Source organism: Schistocerca piceifrons, chromosome 3 (assembly GCF_021461385.2).
Source record: "Schistocerca piceifrons isolate TAMUIC-IGC-003096 chromosome 3, iqSchPice1.1, whole genome shotgun sequence".
In the NCBI taxonomy this organism is placed as follows: domain Eukaryota; kingdom Metazoa; phylum Arthropoda; class Insecta; order Orthoptera; family Acrididae; genus Schistocerca; species Schistocerca piceifrons.
The window spans coordinates 400,077,707-400,095,574 of record NC_060140.1 but is presented as its reverse complement, the minus strand read 5'-3'; the positions used below and the strand labels follow the sequence as shown (position 1 = coordinate 400,095,574).

The window sequence follows — 17,868 nt, the reverse complement described above, 5'->3', positions numbered from 1 at the left end:
AGAAGAAATACAAACTTTGAGGTTCGCCGATGACATTGTAATTCTGTCAGAGACAGCAAAGGACTTGGAAGAGCGGTTGAACGGAATGGACAGTGTCTTGAAAGGAGGATATAGGACGAACATCAACAAAAGCAAAACGAGGATAATGGAATGTAGTCGAATTAAGTCGGGTGATGCTGAGGGAATTGGATTAGGAAATGGGACACTTAAGGTAGTAAAGGAGTTTTGCTATTTGGGAAGCAAAATAACTGATGATGGTCGAAGTAGAGAGGATATAAAATGTGGACTGGTAATGGCAAGGAAAGAGTTTCTGAAGAAGAGAAATTTGTTAACTTCGAGTATAGATTTAAGTGTCAGGAAGTCATTTCTGAAAGCGTTTGTATGGAGTGTAGCCATGTATGGAAGTGAAACATGGACGATAAATAGTTTGGACAAGAAGAAAATAGAAGCTTTCGAAATGTGGTGCTACAGAAGAATGCTGAAGATTAGATGGGTAGATCACATAACTAATGAGGAGGTGTTGAATAGGATTGGGGAGAAGAGAAGTTTGTGGCACAACTTGACCAGAAGAAGGGATCGGTTGGTAGCACATGTTCTCAGGCATCAAGGGATCACCAATTTAGTACTGGAAGGCAGCGTGGAGGGTAAAAATCGTAGAGGGAGACCAAGAGACGAATACACTAAGCAGATTCAGAAGGATGTAGGTTGCAGTAGGTACTGGGAGATGAAGAAGCTCGCACAGGATATAGTAGCATGGAGAGCTGCATCAAACCAGTCTCAGGACTGAAGACCACAACAACAACAGGTGACTGAGAGTCTACATCGATTGCGCCCCTCATCAATAGCCAGAGTACCCGTCGACGAGACATCTGGAACCAGTGTACAGCGTTGTTAATCGCTGGTATACGACCAAGAGTTTGTTGACTGTCTGGCTTTTATTCTCCTTCTCAGGAGCAAATATTATTGCTGTGCTGTTCGAAGCCACATGCACGGAAGTTCACAGCGATTTGAAAGCAGTCTTTGCAACCGAGCGAGATGGCGCTGTTCTAGGAGCTGGATTCGCTTTCAGGCGGACGATGGTTCAAATCCTCTCGCGGTTATCCCAATTGAAGCTTCACGTTGTTTCCCTAACACGCTTAGAAGTAACGCCGGGGTGGCCCTTTTCAAAGGGATATTTCGGTTAATTTCCCCAATAACGAGCTTACGCTAGGTCCCTAACGACCTCGCGATCGACGAGCTATTAAACCGAATCATCCTTCCTTCCTTCAGTCATCTCTCATACGTCGATGTCATTAATTCTTTGAATAATTTCCATGTCTCATACATATGTTGCTCTATCCTCGGAAGTAAAATCTAGTCAAAAAGTTCAAAATGTATAACTCTGTATAAAAAAACTTAGCGCCCCAAGCATAATCTAAATTACAAAAACCCAGAGACAGTAGCCTCTGATATACAACATTGTAACAACAGCAAAATTCTTCCTTGAAATGAAAGCTTGCAAAAGGATCCATTAACATTCAGTACACACGCCTATAAGTAAAACTCTTAACTGACGTTTTCACAGTACCTGGCATAACCCATAAGCAATATAACACAACTACTTACAAATGACCAGTGTACAACTCATTTCCTGCATACAGTGTTAAGTAGCGGCATACAGCTGAGCGCCCAATACATATGCCAACTTCATAGCAACAACCAACAGCTCCTCAACATTAAAAAGAACAAATTACCCAATGGTAACACTGAACTACATGGAAGCTCCAAAGAAACTGGCATAGCCATGCCTATCCAAATACAGAAATATGCAAACAGCCAGAATGCAGCGTAGCGGTCGGCAACTCCTATATAAAATAACAAGTGTTTGGAGCAGTTTTTAGATCGGTTACTGCTGCTACAATGGCAGGTTATCAAGATTTAAGTGAGTTGGAACGTGATGTTATAGTCGGGGCACGAGCGATGGGACATAGCATCTCTGAGGCAGCGATGAAGTGGGGATTTTCTCGTACGACCGTTCCACGAGTGTACTGTGAATATCAGGAATCAAGTAAAACAAATCTCCAACATCGCTGCGGCCGGAAAAAGATCCTGTAAGAACGGGACCAATGATGACTGAAGAGAATCGTTCAACGTGACAGTAGTGCATCCCTTCCACATATTGCTGCAGATTTCAATGCTGAGCCGTCAACAAGTGTCAGCGTGCAAAACATTCAACGGAACATCGATATGGGCTCTCGGAGCGGAATGCCCACCAGTGTACCCTTCATGACTCACGACACAAAGCTTTATGCGTCAACTGGGCCCGTCAACTCTGAAATAGGACAAATGTGAGCGCTTACTGCGCTACGCAATTGTATCACTTGGAAAGAAAGGGAACGTCGAACATCAGTTCAAAACAGTCCAACTCAGGGCTTGGAAAGTATTTCCTAGTTGGATTCTGCTCTAAGGAAAGGAAGGGTAAGGCAGCTAAAATCCAAATTTAATGTTTAACAATCAACTTTCTTAAAACCATGAGTCAAGAATAAACCTGTAGGGAAGCAGCCTACTCACGCCATATAGAATTCATATGCTTTCCATTTTGTGCCAGCTTAGTCCGCTCTAACTAGCTACGACGTCACGAATGTTCCGCAATATCTTAAAAGTAAAGTAAATGATCTGAAAAGTTAATAGCATGCTAGGAGTGATGCTAAAACAATAATGTGTTAAGTTTTAGTTTAGTAACTTTAACAGTTTTCGAAATTTGGACGTTTTACGTAAAAATCATCAGTGCAATAGGAAGGAGCTAGAAATGTTTCATTGTAATTTAATGGAAACAGCATGCTGGATCTCACAAAGTAATATTTTGGTTGAAAATCATGATATTTTGTTTTTGTGTCCTAAAAGTACAGAAGCAAGATAGATTAAGTAAGTGATTAGATAAAGCTAGGATGTTTACATTTAGGTAAAATGGAAATATGCTATAATAACAAAGATGTGAGAAGTTTCCAAAAGGTAGCTATAAAACTATAGCTGTAGCGTCTCTCAGTTCAGAGCTCATCTATTGCGTGCTGTGCAACTAAAATAATTCTCTCGCCAAAAGTATTTAACTTAGCCACATCAGAAATTTGTTACAGATACTTACCTGTGCGCTAATAGCACAATTAATTTGAGAGCTTCATTGGCCTTCAGCGAATGAAGCAATTAATTATTTAGTAACTTGAAGTGGTGATCTGTTGGCCCCAGCGGCTAGTCAGGAAGGCTAATGTTGTAGGCTACGCCTTCGGCGGTCCGCACCGCGGTTATATAAATAAGAGCGCTGCGAGCTAGAGCCAGGCCCCAGTTCTCTTCTAGATTCGTATCAGCGCACACTCCGTGTCGGAAGCAGCGTCGCGTCTGTGCAGTTGCAAGGAACAGCGTTGGATGCCGTATTACATAACTCGGTATGCACATAACAATGAGTTCGCATTGTGGTAAAGTGTTAATTGTGGAACGACCTCTGTGATTCATTCTCAGTTTGCGCATGTCGTATTTTCACTTGTCGCCGCAGGACAGACCTTCTACCATTACTAGCGTGGCATTTGATGAGAATTAACATCAAATTTTGGCGAGCATTCACTTTGAACATTTACATCGATAACGTTTATTGAACAGTTCCGTTATCTAGGGATAATAGGATCCACGCAATAGACTCTTAACACCTCTGATAGTATAATAGCTGATAGGAGCATTGCTTGGGTAAACATTTGTCTCAAACTTTACGCTTTATCGTTTTTAGAATATAGTGAAAATTGTTGTAGTAAACTGCATTTTCTATGAATCCCAAACATCATCCTAAATCCTCAGCGTAATGGACATCAATGTTCAATAACGTTATTTCTCCATCACAATGGGCACAATGAACTTTAATTACAGGCATCACGTTTTTGCTAATCACTTTCTGGTTGCCAACATTGTAGTTAGAGAGCCTGTGTTGACAACGGCAACAAATAGAATAAATTTTCCACCCCCTCTCCCCCCCCCCCCCCCCCCCACAAACCAGCAACCGAGGTGTCATTACGATCATTACGAGTTTCAAAAATTATTCCACAGGATCAAACACTGTACGAAGAAAGCGAATTTATCAAAAATGCATTTTTTTGGAAGCAGCATGTTTATTATTTGTTAGTTTCAAGAATGAAACTGGGGTAGTGACTGATATTAAATCTGTACAGCTTTCTGCATATACAGTGCTGAGCAGGGTTGAGGTTATGAGTTCTGACGTCACTTCGCAACTTAAAACAGACTTCGATCGCTCCAGCAATTTTTCCAACAACTTGACGAATCGACTGATATAGTTTATGCAGCTCAGTTGCCCCAGTTTGTCAGAAAAGCTTTTGACAAATGTCCAGAAAAAGAGAACAACTGGTAAAGATTATACCACTAAACAATGTACTACAGAACAGAACATATTTTTAGGGGTTAACGATGTTATTAATTTTGAAAAATTTCCTGTAAAGAAGTTGGTGGACTTAGCAAGTGATGGAGGTCTGCGATGGTTGGCAAAGAGAATGGATTCAGAGCTTTGTGTCATAAAGACAATAGCTTTTCGAAATTTCTGTCTTACCACTACATAAACCCACAGCAGTCAACAAGTGGGAAGTTTTTAAGCATGAATTGCGTGATGTAACGGTCATAAAAGTAGTGAACAAAATTAGAAAACAAGTAATTCATAGGCATGAACTAGATTGTCAGTATGGTTATTTACTGCTTCATACGGACGTTCGTTGGTTTAGTAAAAGCAGAGTTTTACAATGTTTTAAATAGATGTTCCTGCCTTAGAGAAGTTCTGGTTTGGCACCAGGATTTTGCTTTTCTCGCAGACATTCCCAAAAACCTAAATATCTTCAGATTGCAGCTTTAAGGCGAGGATAAAGGTATTGGCGGAACAATTTTAAATGTTACTTCATTCTGATAAAAGATGGAACTATGAGAAAAAATATCCACAAAGGTGAATACGAACACTTTGTACGCTTGAAACTAATCTTTGGTAAGCATTCTTAAAACAGTAAACCTGTTCTCTCAGAGTGGAGAAGTTCCAAAATTTCAAAAGTATTTCAATTTTTGCACAGTTTGTCAAATCCAGTTTTACATAAATTGATATTGAAGAGTTCTCTATTTGTACCTTGGAGAATTTTGATTTTCTAGAAGACAATAACGCAATGCAGTTGAAACTGATTGACTTTCGAAATTACTTATCCTTAAAATTTCTTTATTCAAGCTCTAACGATACTTGACTTCTTGTTGGCAAAGAAACCTATCCAATTTTCGTCGAGGTTGGTCTCAAAGTGAACGCAATGTCAAGCTGCACATATCTGTGTGAGATTTTCTTATTCATTACGAAACTTAAAAAAAAAGTTCCGAAGCAGAAGCAGACTGTCTTATGAACATTTGGACAACTATTTTCAAGTGGCAAACAGTACCTATTCTCCCAACATAAAAAACCATGTTGATGACAGAAAAGAGTGTCATTCTTCTCAATAATGTTAGTAACTCTGACAAATTATTTGTTCTTACACCTGTCGTTTATTATTTACTACATTTCAGTTTCTTTCTTACATACAATTCAGTTTCAATTTCTTTTGCTTCCATGCAATTCAATTAGAATTTATTTCATATTTACTGGAATTGTAGATTTAAGTTAATAAGGAATAAACAAATGCAAGATTTTTTAAAAAGTTCTTATCTCTGTCGTCGTTTCTTTCGGCAGCTTGCAGTAGACTTTAAGAACGGTACCGTAGTTCAGAAACTTCGCAGGTTTGGCGATCACTGAACTACACTATGACGCCCCTCTTCCCTTAGTACACACTAGCCACTTGACGAAGTTAGTTTCTTCTCCATAAGGCAAACCGTCCTGTTCGGAAACTAACACCAGATAACCAGCCTCTTGCCCCGCCAACCTGCTCGACTTTGCCACAAATGATATCACTGTTCAGAACCAAGGACCACATAACAGCTGATGATGAGAATGTGTCTCCTAGAGGCACGCCGAAGTTCGTCCAACTCGGTAACTCGCAGGATTTGTCAACTCCCTGTAGGTCCTACCAAGCTGTTACAACCAGCAAAACTTATATATCTAAAAAATTTTTAAATGTGTACTGCATTAACAACTACGCAGGAGCCTCGTTATGATTAGTGTCTTATTCCGTCAAATTCGTAAATCAGTTGGGAACAAACAGTGGAGTATTATACTCCAATTAAACTGGACGAATTTACCTAAGTAATATTTTGAGAAACCGGTAAACACACATACTGCTACTGAACTGTACGCGCTTGCAATGCAAAAACTGATTTCGTTAATTATGAGTCATCGATGTGCTCGTAATGTTTTTTTGGTGTATAAAACATTCTCTGGCATGAAACAGTCTGTACCTACAGTATGATGTAATATTTATGCAGACGAATGAAAACTAAAAGACAAAAGTCGTCTGTCAGTGGATTCCCTTGCGGGAGAAACAAATACCTTACCACTAGAAGTGCTACGCAGAGGAGATGTGAATTCGGTGTTAGCGAACTTGCGAACTATAAACTCTGAGGCAGCATATGAAAATACGTTCCACCGAGAAAGAGAAGATACGAAGAATGAAAGAAATACGCGCAGCTCCTAACGGAGAAAAACGTTAATTCAATATTTCACGGCTCTTGATAAACTTAAAAAGGGTTTTATCCTCTACTGGTACATCGCAACGCATGCACTGCGCCGCTTAGCTTACCTAATCGCATTAGCTGCTTGAAAAAGGGCTCTGCGAGCTTTTTCAACTTTAAAACTGTGCGAGAGAGATCGTTTTACAGCGTTCGGTCCCAGCGTAAATTTTATCTGCAACTACACACTCCTGCACACTCCAGAAACTGGTGTCGTAAAATGTTGCATTTAGATAGTCTGTACAGAGCTGTTTCATCCTTTTTCACTCATGCAGATCAGCAAATGACTGAAATGAAGTGCAGAGCCATGTTGGTATGTAAAAACTTAATCAATTTAAAAAAAGGGAAAAAGAGAGAGAGAGAGGCTCTGAAGGCATTAGCGATACTTTTTGTTGAGACGACTAGCTGCAAATTACAGTTTTAGGACTTGAAACGCAAGTTCTTGAAACATGTAAAAACATTTGACAGTTGTAGTTTCCGTGTGGTAGGAATCTTTCAACTGAAAGACTAGCAAACAACATCAGCAACATGTTGAAGACTAGTGCCAGCTTCATTATACACTGAAGCGCCAAAGAAACCGGTAAAACCTGAGTATTCAAACACAGAGACATGCAAACAGGCAGAATACGGCACTGCGATCGGAACGCCTATAAAAGACAACAAGTGCCTGGCGCAGTTGTTAGATTGGTTACTGCTGCTACGATGGCAGGTTATCAAGATTTAAGTGAACTTGAACGTGGTGTTACAGTCGGCGCACGAGCGATGGGACATAGCATCTCCGAGGTAGCGATGAAGTATTTTCCCGTATGACCATTTCACGAGTGTACCGTGAATATCAGGAAGCGGCTAAAACATCAAATCTCCGGAAAAAGATTCTGCAAGATCAGCACTGGTGACGACTGAAGAAAATCGTTGAAAGTGACAGAAGTGCAACCCTTCCACAAATTTCTGGGCCATCAACAAGTGTCAGCGTACGAACGACTCAACGAAACATTATCGATATGGGCTCTCGGAGCTGACTGTTGATGACTGGAAACATTTTGCCTGGCCGGACGAGCCTCGTTTCAAATTGTACCGAGAGGATGGATGTTTACGGGTATGGAGACAGCTTCATAAATCCATGAACCCTGCATGTCAGCAGGGGACTTGTCAAGCTGGTGGAGGCTCTGTGATGGTATGGGGCGTGTGCAGTTGGAGTCGATACCACGTCGTGCTGCGGCACTTCTACGTGCTCGCGGGCGCTCTACACGACACTAGGCAGGTGAACCAGTTTCTTTGGCTCTTCAGTGTATTTAACTTAAACGTCCTTTGCGAGATGTTTCTCCGTATGCTCGGCGACCTTCCATAAACATCAAATGAATTCCTCTCACACAAAGGCGTAGCTTGGCTGGCTAATGTGTATTCGCAGTGACAGGACCAGAATATTTCTCTCTTATTGTTGCATTTTCTCACGGTATCCCTAATGTTGTGGAAGACGTATCTGTGTTAACAGATATTAAAAGAAAGAAAATGATGAATTGCGTATACGTTGCGTTTTGACATACGCAATAAGTGTGGTGAGACCACTACACTCGCATACGAGCAAAATTTATTTTCAATAACGTTACGAACCTGCTCCTGACCGAGCGACTTCTTAAGTAGGGGTAGAGAGCGTATATAAGTAAAGGTCTTCTGTATTTCTAGCGTTGGCAGCAGTGGAACTGACTGTGTAGAGTGTTAGGAGGGAGTTCCACTGTAGACCAGTGGACTGGTTGGTTGATTTGGGGTTGGCAGAACTCAAGGATGGAACAGCAAAAACAGCAGAGTCCAGTCAAGGGGAAGAGATAATGTGCAAACAAAGAGTGAAAAGGGACTTCAGGACAGCAGGAAGAGGAAAGAACAGGAGGGTGGTGGGTGGAAACGGGGAGAGCATGGGTGCCCAGAAACGCTACGCACGGTGGAGCACCATCACTACAACCGAACCATCGCGATACCAACACCATAGCATTATCACGATACTAGCGGAACGACACCAGGGGAAGAAGACACAAGACAAGGGGGAACAAAACAGCACAACAGACCAGAAAAAAGTAGGGAATAAGCGGTAGCAACCAGACTGGTGTGGAGGCAAGGTCAAGGTCCCCATAACCAACGCCTGCGGTAGATGAGGGCGTCAAATTCCACTGGAAATTTGAAGAAATCATACGTGAGAGTACAGACCATTTTCGCGAGGAAAACCGAGGACAGACGTAACCATGCGACGGTCGTCCGCTAACACTCGAAACAAGGAATGGGGTCAAGGCATATTTAGTGTTGAGGTTCAAAAGGGGGAGCGGCAGTCCAGCAAAATATGGATCATTGTGATTGGGGGGGGGGGGGGGAGGGGGTCCGAATTGCAGAGTAAAAAACCATGGGTCAACCTAATATTTCCCACAGAGAGAAAATTTAGAAATGGAAGTCAAACCCGAAATATGGAACAAAAACGCGAAAAAAAGTATCAGAGATATATGGCAAACGGAACAAAATTGCAAGGAATGCAGGATACCACGAAGACACCCAGGTCGACTCCGAGAGGGAGGGGGGGTAGGGGTAAGGAGGAAGCACAGAGGGAGGAGTGGGGACGAGAATGGAGAGGCACAGGGAAGGAAATAAGGAAACGCAACCTGGGAAGGAAGAATGAGTTGCAATAGCTCAGGCCCCGCGTGCGCCATGCAAGAACTCACGAAAGAACTGTGAGCCCCCAGGAGGTGACCAGTGGACAGCAAGATGTGTCAATGGGATGTAAACCGCCTGAATTAAATGCTATTATAGCGTAAATGTCCAAAGAATGCTGCATGTTTAAAACTAGCAAAGGCCACAAACGATGATGTCCAAAAAATATCTGAGGTAATCTCTGGTGTTCCGTATAGCTATGTTTTTAATCGCAGATCTCACAATATTGGCGAGTGTCGTTCGTAACACAGATATAGTTAGGCTGGGATGACAGAAGTCATGGAATAGCGATATGTATCAGTGATGACGCCACATTGGTTACTGCGGTCATTTCACACAGTGTTGCTTGTCTGTTAGCATTGACAACTCTAAGCAAACGCCACTGTTCCCTATCGTCAAGTGAAGGCCGTGGCCCACTGCGTTTTCCGTGGTGAGGGGTAGGGCCTGACACTTGATATTCTCTGCACACTCTTGACACCGTGGACGACGGAACATTGTATTCTTTACCGATTTCAGAAACAGAATGTTCCACTGCGCGTTCACCGTCTGTTAATTCCCGTCGTGCGATCATAATCACGTTGAACACCTTTTCACATGAATCGCCTCAGTACAAATGACAGCTCAACCGAAGTGCTACCTTTTGTACCTTGTGTGTGGGATACTACCGACATCTGTGTATCTGCATGTCGCTATTCCACGACTTCTGTCATCCCAACGTAACTATGTTTGTGTTACGAGCGAAACTCGCCAGTACTGTGAGACCTGCGACTGCGATTAAAAATATAGCTATACAGAACACCGGAGATTACCTCAGAACGCATAAAAAGATTTTTTTATATTATCATTTGTGGCCTTCACTAGTTATAAACATGCAGCATTCTTTGGACATTTACGTTATAACAGCATTTAATTCAGAGTGTGCAGAGAATATCAAGTTTCCTGTGAATGTGGTGCGATTGCCCTTAAGTCTTGGTTCCATTTTGTCACAATGTCAGAACTGCATTCCTGGTGCCTTTATGTTTCCTAAAGCCAACTGATGGTCAGCCAACAGCTCATAAATTTCCTTTTCCATTCTTCTATATATTATTCCTGTCAGCAATTGGAATGAGTGAGCTATTATGTTGATTGTGCGATAATTATCGCACTTACCTGCCATTGCTACTTAGGTATTGTTTTGATGATATTTTTTTCGAATTTCAGACAAGTGTCTCCAATCTCATAGGCTGTGCACATTGAATAGTCGTTTGCATACCACTTTCCCCACTGATTTAAGTAATTCCTAAAAAATGTTATCTGTTCCTTCTACCTTTTGTGGTATGAAGTCTTCTAACGTTGTACAAAACTCTGACAATAATGGATGTCCTGTGTCTTCCATACCGTCCGATTCGGTCTTCTTGCACGTAATTAGGCAGTTCCTCCCCTCGGAGATGCCTTCAGTATTCTTTTTCTACCTATAGTTCTTCCCCTTGGAGATGCCTTCAGTATTCTTTTTCTACCTATCTCCTCTGCGTTTGACAGTGGAATTATAATCGCACTCCTAATGATACCGCACTTGCTTCTAATTTTACGAAAGACTGTTATTGAAATTTATTTTTCTTTAGATTTGGCTACAGGTGCTTGAAGCAGTTTGTTTATGCCTTCACTATTGTCTCTGTACTATCCTGTGACAGTTGTTGAGAGAAGATTTTTTTCTCTTGATTTACACTGAGGCTATGGTACTATGAGCCTGCTTAATTATTGTCAATGGTCCGACTTTAAATGACTTATGAAATAACTGAAGAAAGGCAACGGATAACGTTAGTCGCACCTTCAACCAATACATTCAGCATAGAGGTAGGCAATCTTTTAATCTTCTGCTTGTGAGGTCGGTATGTAAAACTGAATTATTATTCTTGGCATTGGTTTGCTTTGGATTATGACGAGAACAGCCCCCATCACTGAACTGTTCACAGTATCTTACTCTCCACTGTACTTTCCTATTCATAATAAATTCAACTCCTTTTACACCGTTTTCTGCTGCTGTTGATATTACCCTGTTTTCGTCTGACGAGAATTCCGTTTCTTCTTTCCATTACACTTCACTGAAAGCCCCCGCCATCTCCATATTACCAGATATTCTAGCTTCCCTAACAAGTTCCAACTTCTGACATTCCACGCTCTGACTCGTATCAATTTACACTTTCATGGTCACCTCTGCCTTGGCAGTCCTCTCCAGATATCTAATCCGGAACCTTTTTCCAATGGAGAGAGCATCAAGACACTTTTTTATTTACTAACCACATGTCCTGTGGATACACCTGATGTGTCTTTGACGGAGTTATTTCCATTGCCTTCTGCATCCTCAAGCCGTCAATGATTGCTGATTCCTCCGCCTTGTAGGGGAAGTTTTCCACCGCAAAGGGCAAGAGGTTGCCCTGGAACTCCATCCGCTTTTCCGACCTCTTCGACAAGGCCGTTGGCAGAACGATGGTAATGCCTTCTCGCATAGGATGGCCTTCACATTTTGTCTAACATCTGTGTAACATATTTCAAAACGACGGTTGAAATCACATGTTGACGAAAATATGTACTAAGTTTGAATATCGTTATGTACCATAAAATAAACTGCGTGACCAGAAGTCACGAGAAGGATTAACCCTTTTGAAGATTTGCCTCGTATGTTGCGAGCCGTTGCAGCTGAATCCGATGTAGGCTACGTGCGAATGTGGCCAGGGCATTTGAGCAGTCGTTTACAGGCTGATGTGTAACGAACATGAGAATATGTAACGCGTTGTCCGACTTTGAACGTGGGTGGTAATCGGTACATGTCGGAGAATATAAACAAAGTTAGCAATATGTAGAGTGGGTCTTCCAAATCGCAGAAGCAGTGATTCCAATCGTATGACGACCACAAGTACTCGTATTTACCGAACGGACGTCACGTAGCTTCTGTAGACCCACACGTGGCGAGCGACAGTCGGCTGTGTTTCCGCCGTCGATTTGCGTGTGGGATGTATATTGAGACAAATCTACCACAAAGGCTTGTGCAACCGAAGGGCGACTTGTTTCAGAGTGCCTTCTCATTACTTTTGGCTAGTTAAAGCATAAATGACAAGTACACTGTGATTATAATTAAACTTTCACAACGCTGTAGAAATAACACCACTAGTGGGAATGACGTCAAATTGCAACGGAATATTGTCGGAGAAGGGGAAAAAACATATAACAGAACGAAAAAGATAGTGTGAAAATTGATCAATAGATGGCCCTGTATGTGTCAGAATACGTAAATGAAAACAACTGTCATTCATACGATCCATTGATGTTGGTATAAACACGCCGGGTACATGGCTTTTCCTCCTTTCGCGTCTGCAACGTTCGCCATGCCTGTCTCAACGCAGGATCGCGCTCTGCTTGTAAAGCTGTATTACAAGAATGATGACTGTGCACATGTCGCTCTGCAGATGTTCCGAATACTGAAGAGTTTCAAAAAAGGCGTGGTCCGATGACTGCCGTAGGTCTGGAGAAAATGATTCGGAAATCCGAAAAAACGGGTTCTTTTGGTGTGCAACTTGGCACAGGGAGGAAACGAATTGATTGGACGTCAGTGGAAGCAGTGGCCACAGCAGTGCAGGAGGAGACGAGTGGTGGTGCGCAAAAGCGCAGTGCACGGTGAATTGACCGAACATTGGACATATCCCAGAGCACGGTGCGCAAAATCCTACAAAACATCATTTTCGCTATCCATTCAAAATTATCCATGTGCACGAGTTGCTTCCTATTGACCTACCAGCAAGAGAGACCTTTGCTTCAGAATTTCTTGCTCGCATGGAAGTGGACAGTGATTGGCCGTGGAAAATTCTGTGGACACACGAAGCCCACTACCATCTGACAGGATACGTCAATACACAGAATTGTCGAATATTGGCAAATCCACACGCTATCAAATGGTCACCATTAACATCCACACTCAAACGATGCCGCCGAACTGCAGCACGAACTACTGACTGCAGCGTGTTGAGTTGGATATTTCCACATGAATGTACGATGGATTCTCGATGTTCATCCAATATGCGTGGCTTTTGTCGATAAACGACGTCCTTTAGTGTTCCCCACAGGTGACAGTCCAGAGGAGTTACGTCTGGGGAGCGTGCTGGCTACTCCACAGCACCTCTACGACCTAACCATCTTCCTGGTAGATTTTCGTCGAGTTACGCCTTAACACGATACTGGTAGTGGGCTGGGGCACTATCTTATTGAACGTAAACACTTCAGTCTCCATACAAGCCTCGGATGACAGGTAAAATGGATGTCTGAAGCTTCTGAAGGTACACCTCACCGGTAACTGTGCCGTCAAAGAAGAACGACCAAATCAAGTCCCGGTAAGACAACCCACACCACACATTTACTCCTGGCAATTTCACTGCTTTTTCTACATGGACGTTCGGATTTTCGGCGGCCCAGTAGATGCAATTGTGAGCATTTACTGTACCATTGAGTTTGAACTGTGCCTCATCAGACTACACAATCATCACTGCAAACTCTTCATCGTTGCGCACCATTTAGTAAACCACTCGGAGTACTCCATTCTACGATCTCGGTCGTCCTCGTTCATTGCGTGTAGCAGTCGTGGTATGTGACACTTCCACTTTGCTGTCTTCAAAATTCGCCGTACACTTTAGCGACTCACTCCAGTTTCACGGCCACACTGTCTCACAGACTTCCGTGGTGAGCGAGTGAATTGTTGTAACACGCGACGAGAGTTAGCTGGTCTTGTTACTGTTACAGGTCGTCCAGACCTTTGTTTGTGTACATCTCTTACACAGCCTTCCGATTCAAATTGGTCTCGAATGCGACGAATCGTTAAACGTGTCGGTGGCTCTGTTTGATACTCATTTCGCCATTGCCCTTGAACCTCATTAATGTTTTCGTACTTAAAATACCACTTCAAAACTGACTTCCTTTCATCGGATGTAAGCCCTGCGCCAGTCATGTTTACGCGAGTAACTAGGTGCAGCTGACTATCTCGCGTCTGTCATCTGACAAAACAAAACAACGGAATACAACGCTTGTGTGGCGATTGCCGGGACTACAAACTATTACACTACCAAAGATGAGACAACTCCGTCAATTAGTTTGCCAGTTACAGACTTTTAAACTGTGGATACATTTTTGTGGACCACTCAGTATTGTCGCAGTGGTTAGCACACTGAACTCGCATTCAGGAGGAAGACGGTTCAATCCCGCGTCCGGCCATCTTGATTTAGGTTTTCCGAGATTTCCCTAAAGCGCTCCAGGCAAATGCCGGGATGGTTCCCCTGAAAGGGCACGGCCGACTTCCTTCCCCGTCCTTCCCTAATCCGTTGAGACCGATGACCTTGCTGTTTGGTCTCTTCTCCCAAACAACCCAACCCAACCTTAGTATTATGATCCTTACAGCACCATCTGTTGCTACATTTTGTAACTATTTATTTTTCTTCTGCCATAAGTTTTCCCTCTTTTCCGATGATATTCCGTTGCAATTTGACGTCATTCTGACCAGTGGTGTTATTTCTACAGCGGTTTGAAAGTTTAAATTTAATTATAATCGCCCTGTATTTCCTAGACTGTCAGTGCGCAACGTATGTTTATTTTTCAGCAATAACATTACCCATCCGTGTAATATCTCTTTATATTCTACTAATTATCCCTGCGCAATTCTATGAGTGAATTACGTTTCCTACTTGACCATCTATATACTCTCAGAATCGATGCGGAAAGTAGTACAGTACTATTACTATTCCATGAGCGCATAATTACTCTTTGTAATATTCTCTCTGGTGTCTGTTGAGGGGACTTCTAGGATTTTCTCCGTCCCGAATAGCCGCATTGAATAATTGTACTTTTGCTATCGAGATTACTGGAAGAAAGAGATTCGAAATATATTGTATGCTAATCAAGAGAATATATACTGAACATTTAGATAAAAGATGTGTAAGGAATTTAATTATATATGTATTCTCTAATTGGAAATTTGCACGGATGTGTTGTTTCGTTGGTAATCAGAAGGGAACTTTCGATGAATTGGAAACGAACCTGCAATTGTTAGATCCAAGAGGTCCATTATTTCATCGGATAATTATACTCTATCAAAGTAAACTTTCCGCTCGATCTGAGGTTTCCCGACTGACTGCCGGCCGGTGTGGCCAAGCGGTTAAAGGCGCTACAGTCTGGAACCGCACGACCGCTACGGTCGCAGGTTCGAATCCTACCTCGGGCATGGATGTGTGTGATGTCCTGAGGTTAGTTAGGTTTAAATAGTTCTAAGTTCTAGGGGACTGATGACCTGAGAAGTTAAGTCCCATAGTGCTCAGAGCCATTTGAACCGACTGACTACACAACGCAAGAAAACAAAGGCATTTTATTTACACAGGATTGCAGATCACTTCGAATCATCGAGACTGAGGACAAGGAGAGACATAGTCCGATTCTGATTATGAAGTAAAGCTTAATTATAACGTTCTTGAGCGACTGTTATGAGTGTGATATAGCTGCTTATGAATGAGATCATGAATAAAATACTAATAATTAACTTTCCTCCTCCCCGGCAACCAGTATAAACACAATATTAAGTAAAATTACATCCGCTCATCTGTTTCCTTCAATCTGTTGACAGCTCTGTGCGGCATCCTGTTCCCGGGCCAGGAAAAGGTGGCGTTCAGCAGCTTCCGGCTGTGGGAGTCGCTGGGCTACATCCTGGCGTACGGCTACAGCGCCTACCTGCGCACCGACGTCAAGCTGTTCGTGGTGCTGGGCCTGCTGCTGTGGGGCATGGCGGGCTACGTCGCCATCGAGGTCGGCCGCCACAGGCGCAAAGCGCGCGCGCGCCGCCGGGCCTCCCCTGGCGCCCTCACCCGGACCAAGCTGTGACGCAGCACAGCCTCGTGCTGGCAGCAGTAGTCGCGCTGCTCCACTGTTGAAGTGATTTCCCTACGTGCACAACAATTATTCCCAATAACGCTGACGGTGCACGTGGTAACACGCTCTAGACCTAGCAATAGCTGACTGGTCGGTGCTTTTTTCGATAAAACTCCTCGTCTACTGTCTTTTGTCAGTATTTATATACAACGCATTGTAGGGAAATGATGTCCTTCTCTAAATGAATAACTGGATGTTGTCAATAAAATACTTAGTTCTTTTCGTAACAGATCGATATACTGTGCCCTGTCAGCAACTCACACAGGATAAAATCAGTTGTGGTAACTTGATCATGATTTAAAATGTGAACACAACGTCGTTTAGAACGTTTATTTGCCCAAGAACCACTAAAAATTATACCAGTATTTGAAATATATTTTATTTGTAGCACAAGCTGTCTTTAGTTGTAGAGTACCTGAATTTAATGTTCTTGATAGCTAAAAGTGAAGGGCAAAGAAGAAAAATGTTAAGTCTGTGGTGCTCATTTACATGCAGAAACTTGGATAAGTGTCTTGTACAAATTAGCAAGCATATTCAAATTGAAATGGCTCTAAGCACTATGGCACTTAACATCTGAGGTCATCAGTCCCCTAGACTTAGAACTACTTAAACCTAACTAGCCTATGGACACCAGACACATCCATGCCCGAGGCAGGATTCGAACCTGCGACTGTAGCAGCAGCTCTGTTCCGGACTGAAGCGCCTAGAACCGCTCGGCCACAGCGGCCGGCTAGCAAACATATAAACCTTAAAAATGTTACAAGAAGTCAGTTGAACTGCAACGTAATACTGCTATCGGCGTTGTAGGAAACTGCCGCATGATAGTAGGGTGATAAAACATTTTCGAATGTCGCAGCGACAAGGGGCGTTCAAGAAGTAATGCAATACATGTTTTTCTCGGTCAGTTTCGGTCGAAAAAATGCGGAATTTGTTGCGCGACATCATGGGATATTTCCGCTTCAGCCTCTGTAGTTTCATGAAGCTCTGGTAGGTGACGGCGCTGTAGGCAACCATCAAAATGGCGTCTGTAACGGAAGTGCATTCCAAGCAGAGAGCTGTCATTGAGCTTCTTTTGGCCGAAAACCAGAGCAGCGCAGATATTCATAGGAGCTTACAGATTCTGTACGGACACATGGCAGTGAACAAAAGCACAGCGAGTTGTTGGCCGAGGTGATTGTTGTCATCGCAACAAGACCGAGCAAACCAATCCGATCTCCCGCGTGCCGGCCGGCGGCACACAGCTGTGACTCTTGCACTGTTGGGACGTGCAGACACTATCATTAGAGCTGATCGCTGCTCAAAAGGATGTCTCTGTTTGTAGTGCTGACATAGTCGTTCACCAGTTGGGGTACTCAAAGGTGTGTAACCATTGGGTTCCTCACTGCCCTACACTAGACCATAAAGAACAATGAGGAGTTACCTGTGCGTAATTGTTTGCGCGTTACAAGGCTGATGGATGATGGGGAGTGTATTGATACAGCAAGATGTTGACTCCGACTTCGACTAGCGGTATTATGGGCGCGTACAGGCCCTCCCAGTAAGGTAGAGGAAGGCCGTCGCATTTAACGGAAATGCTGGAAAATA

At 42.9% G+C, this 17,868-nt stretch overlaps 1 protein-coding gene across 1 annotated transcript in view; it reads left to right on the top strand.

The window, feature by feature from the left end:
- Positions 1 to 16,511, top strand: part of LOC124788692 (UNC93-like protein) — a 471,748-nt gene extending 455,237 nt beyond the window's left edge. Inside the window, exon 8 of the mRNA XM_047255972.1 lies at positions 15,983 to 16,511. Within this exon, the coding sequence (XP_047111928.1) occupies positions 15,983 to 16,236 (254 nt within the window). The 3' untranslated portion in view covers positions 16,237 to 16,511. The remainder of the gene's footprint in view (positions 1 to 15,982) is intronic.
- The last annotated feature ends 1,357 nt before the right edge of the window (positions 16,512 to 17,868 follow it).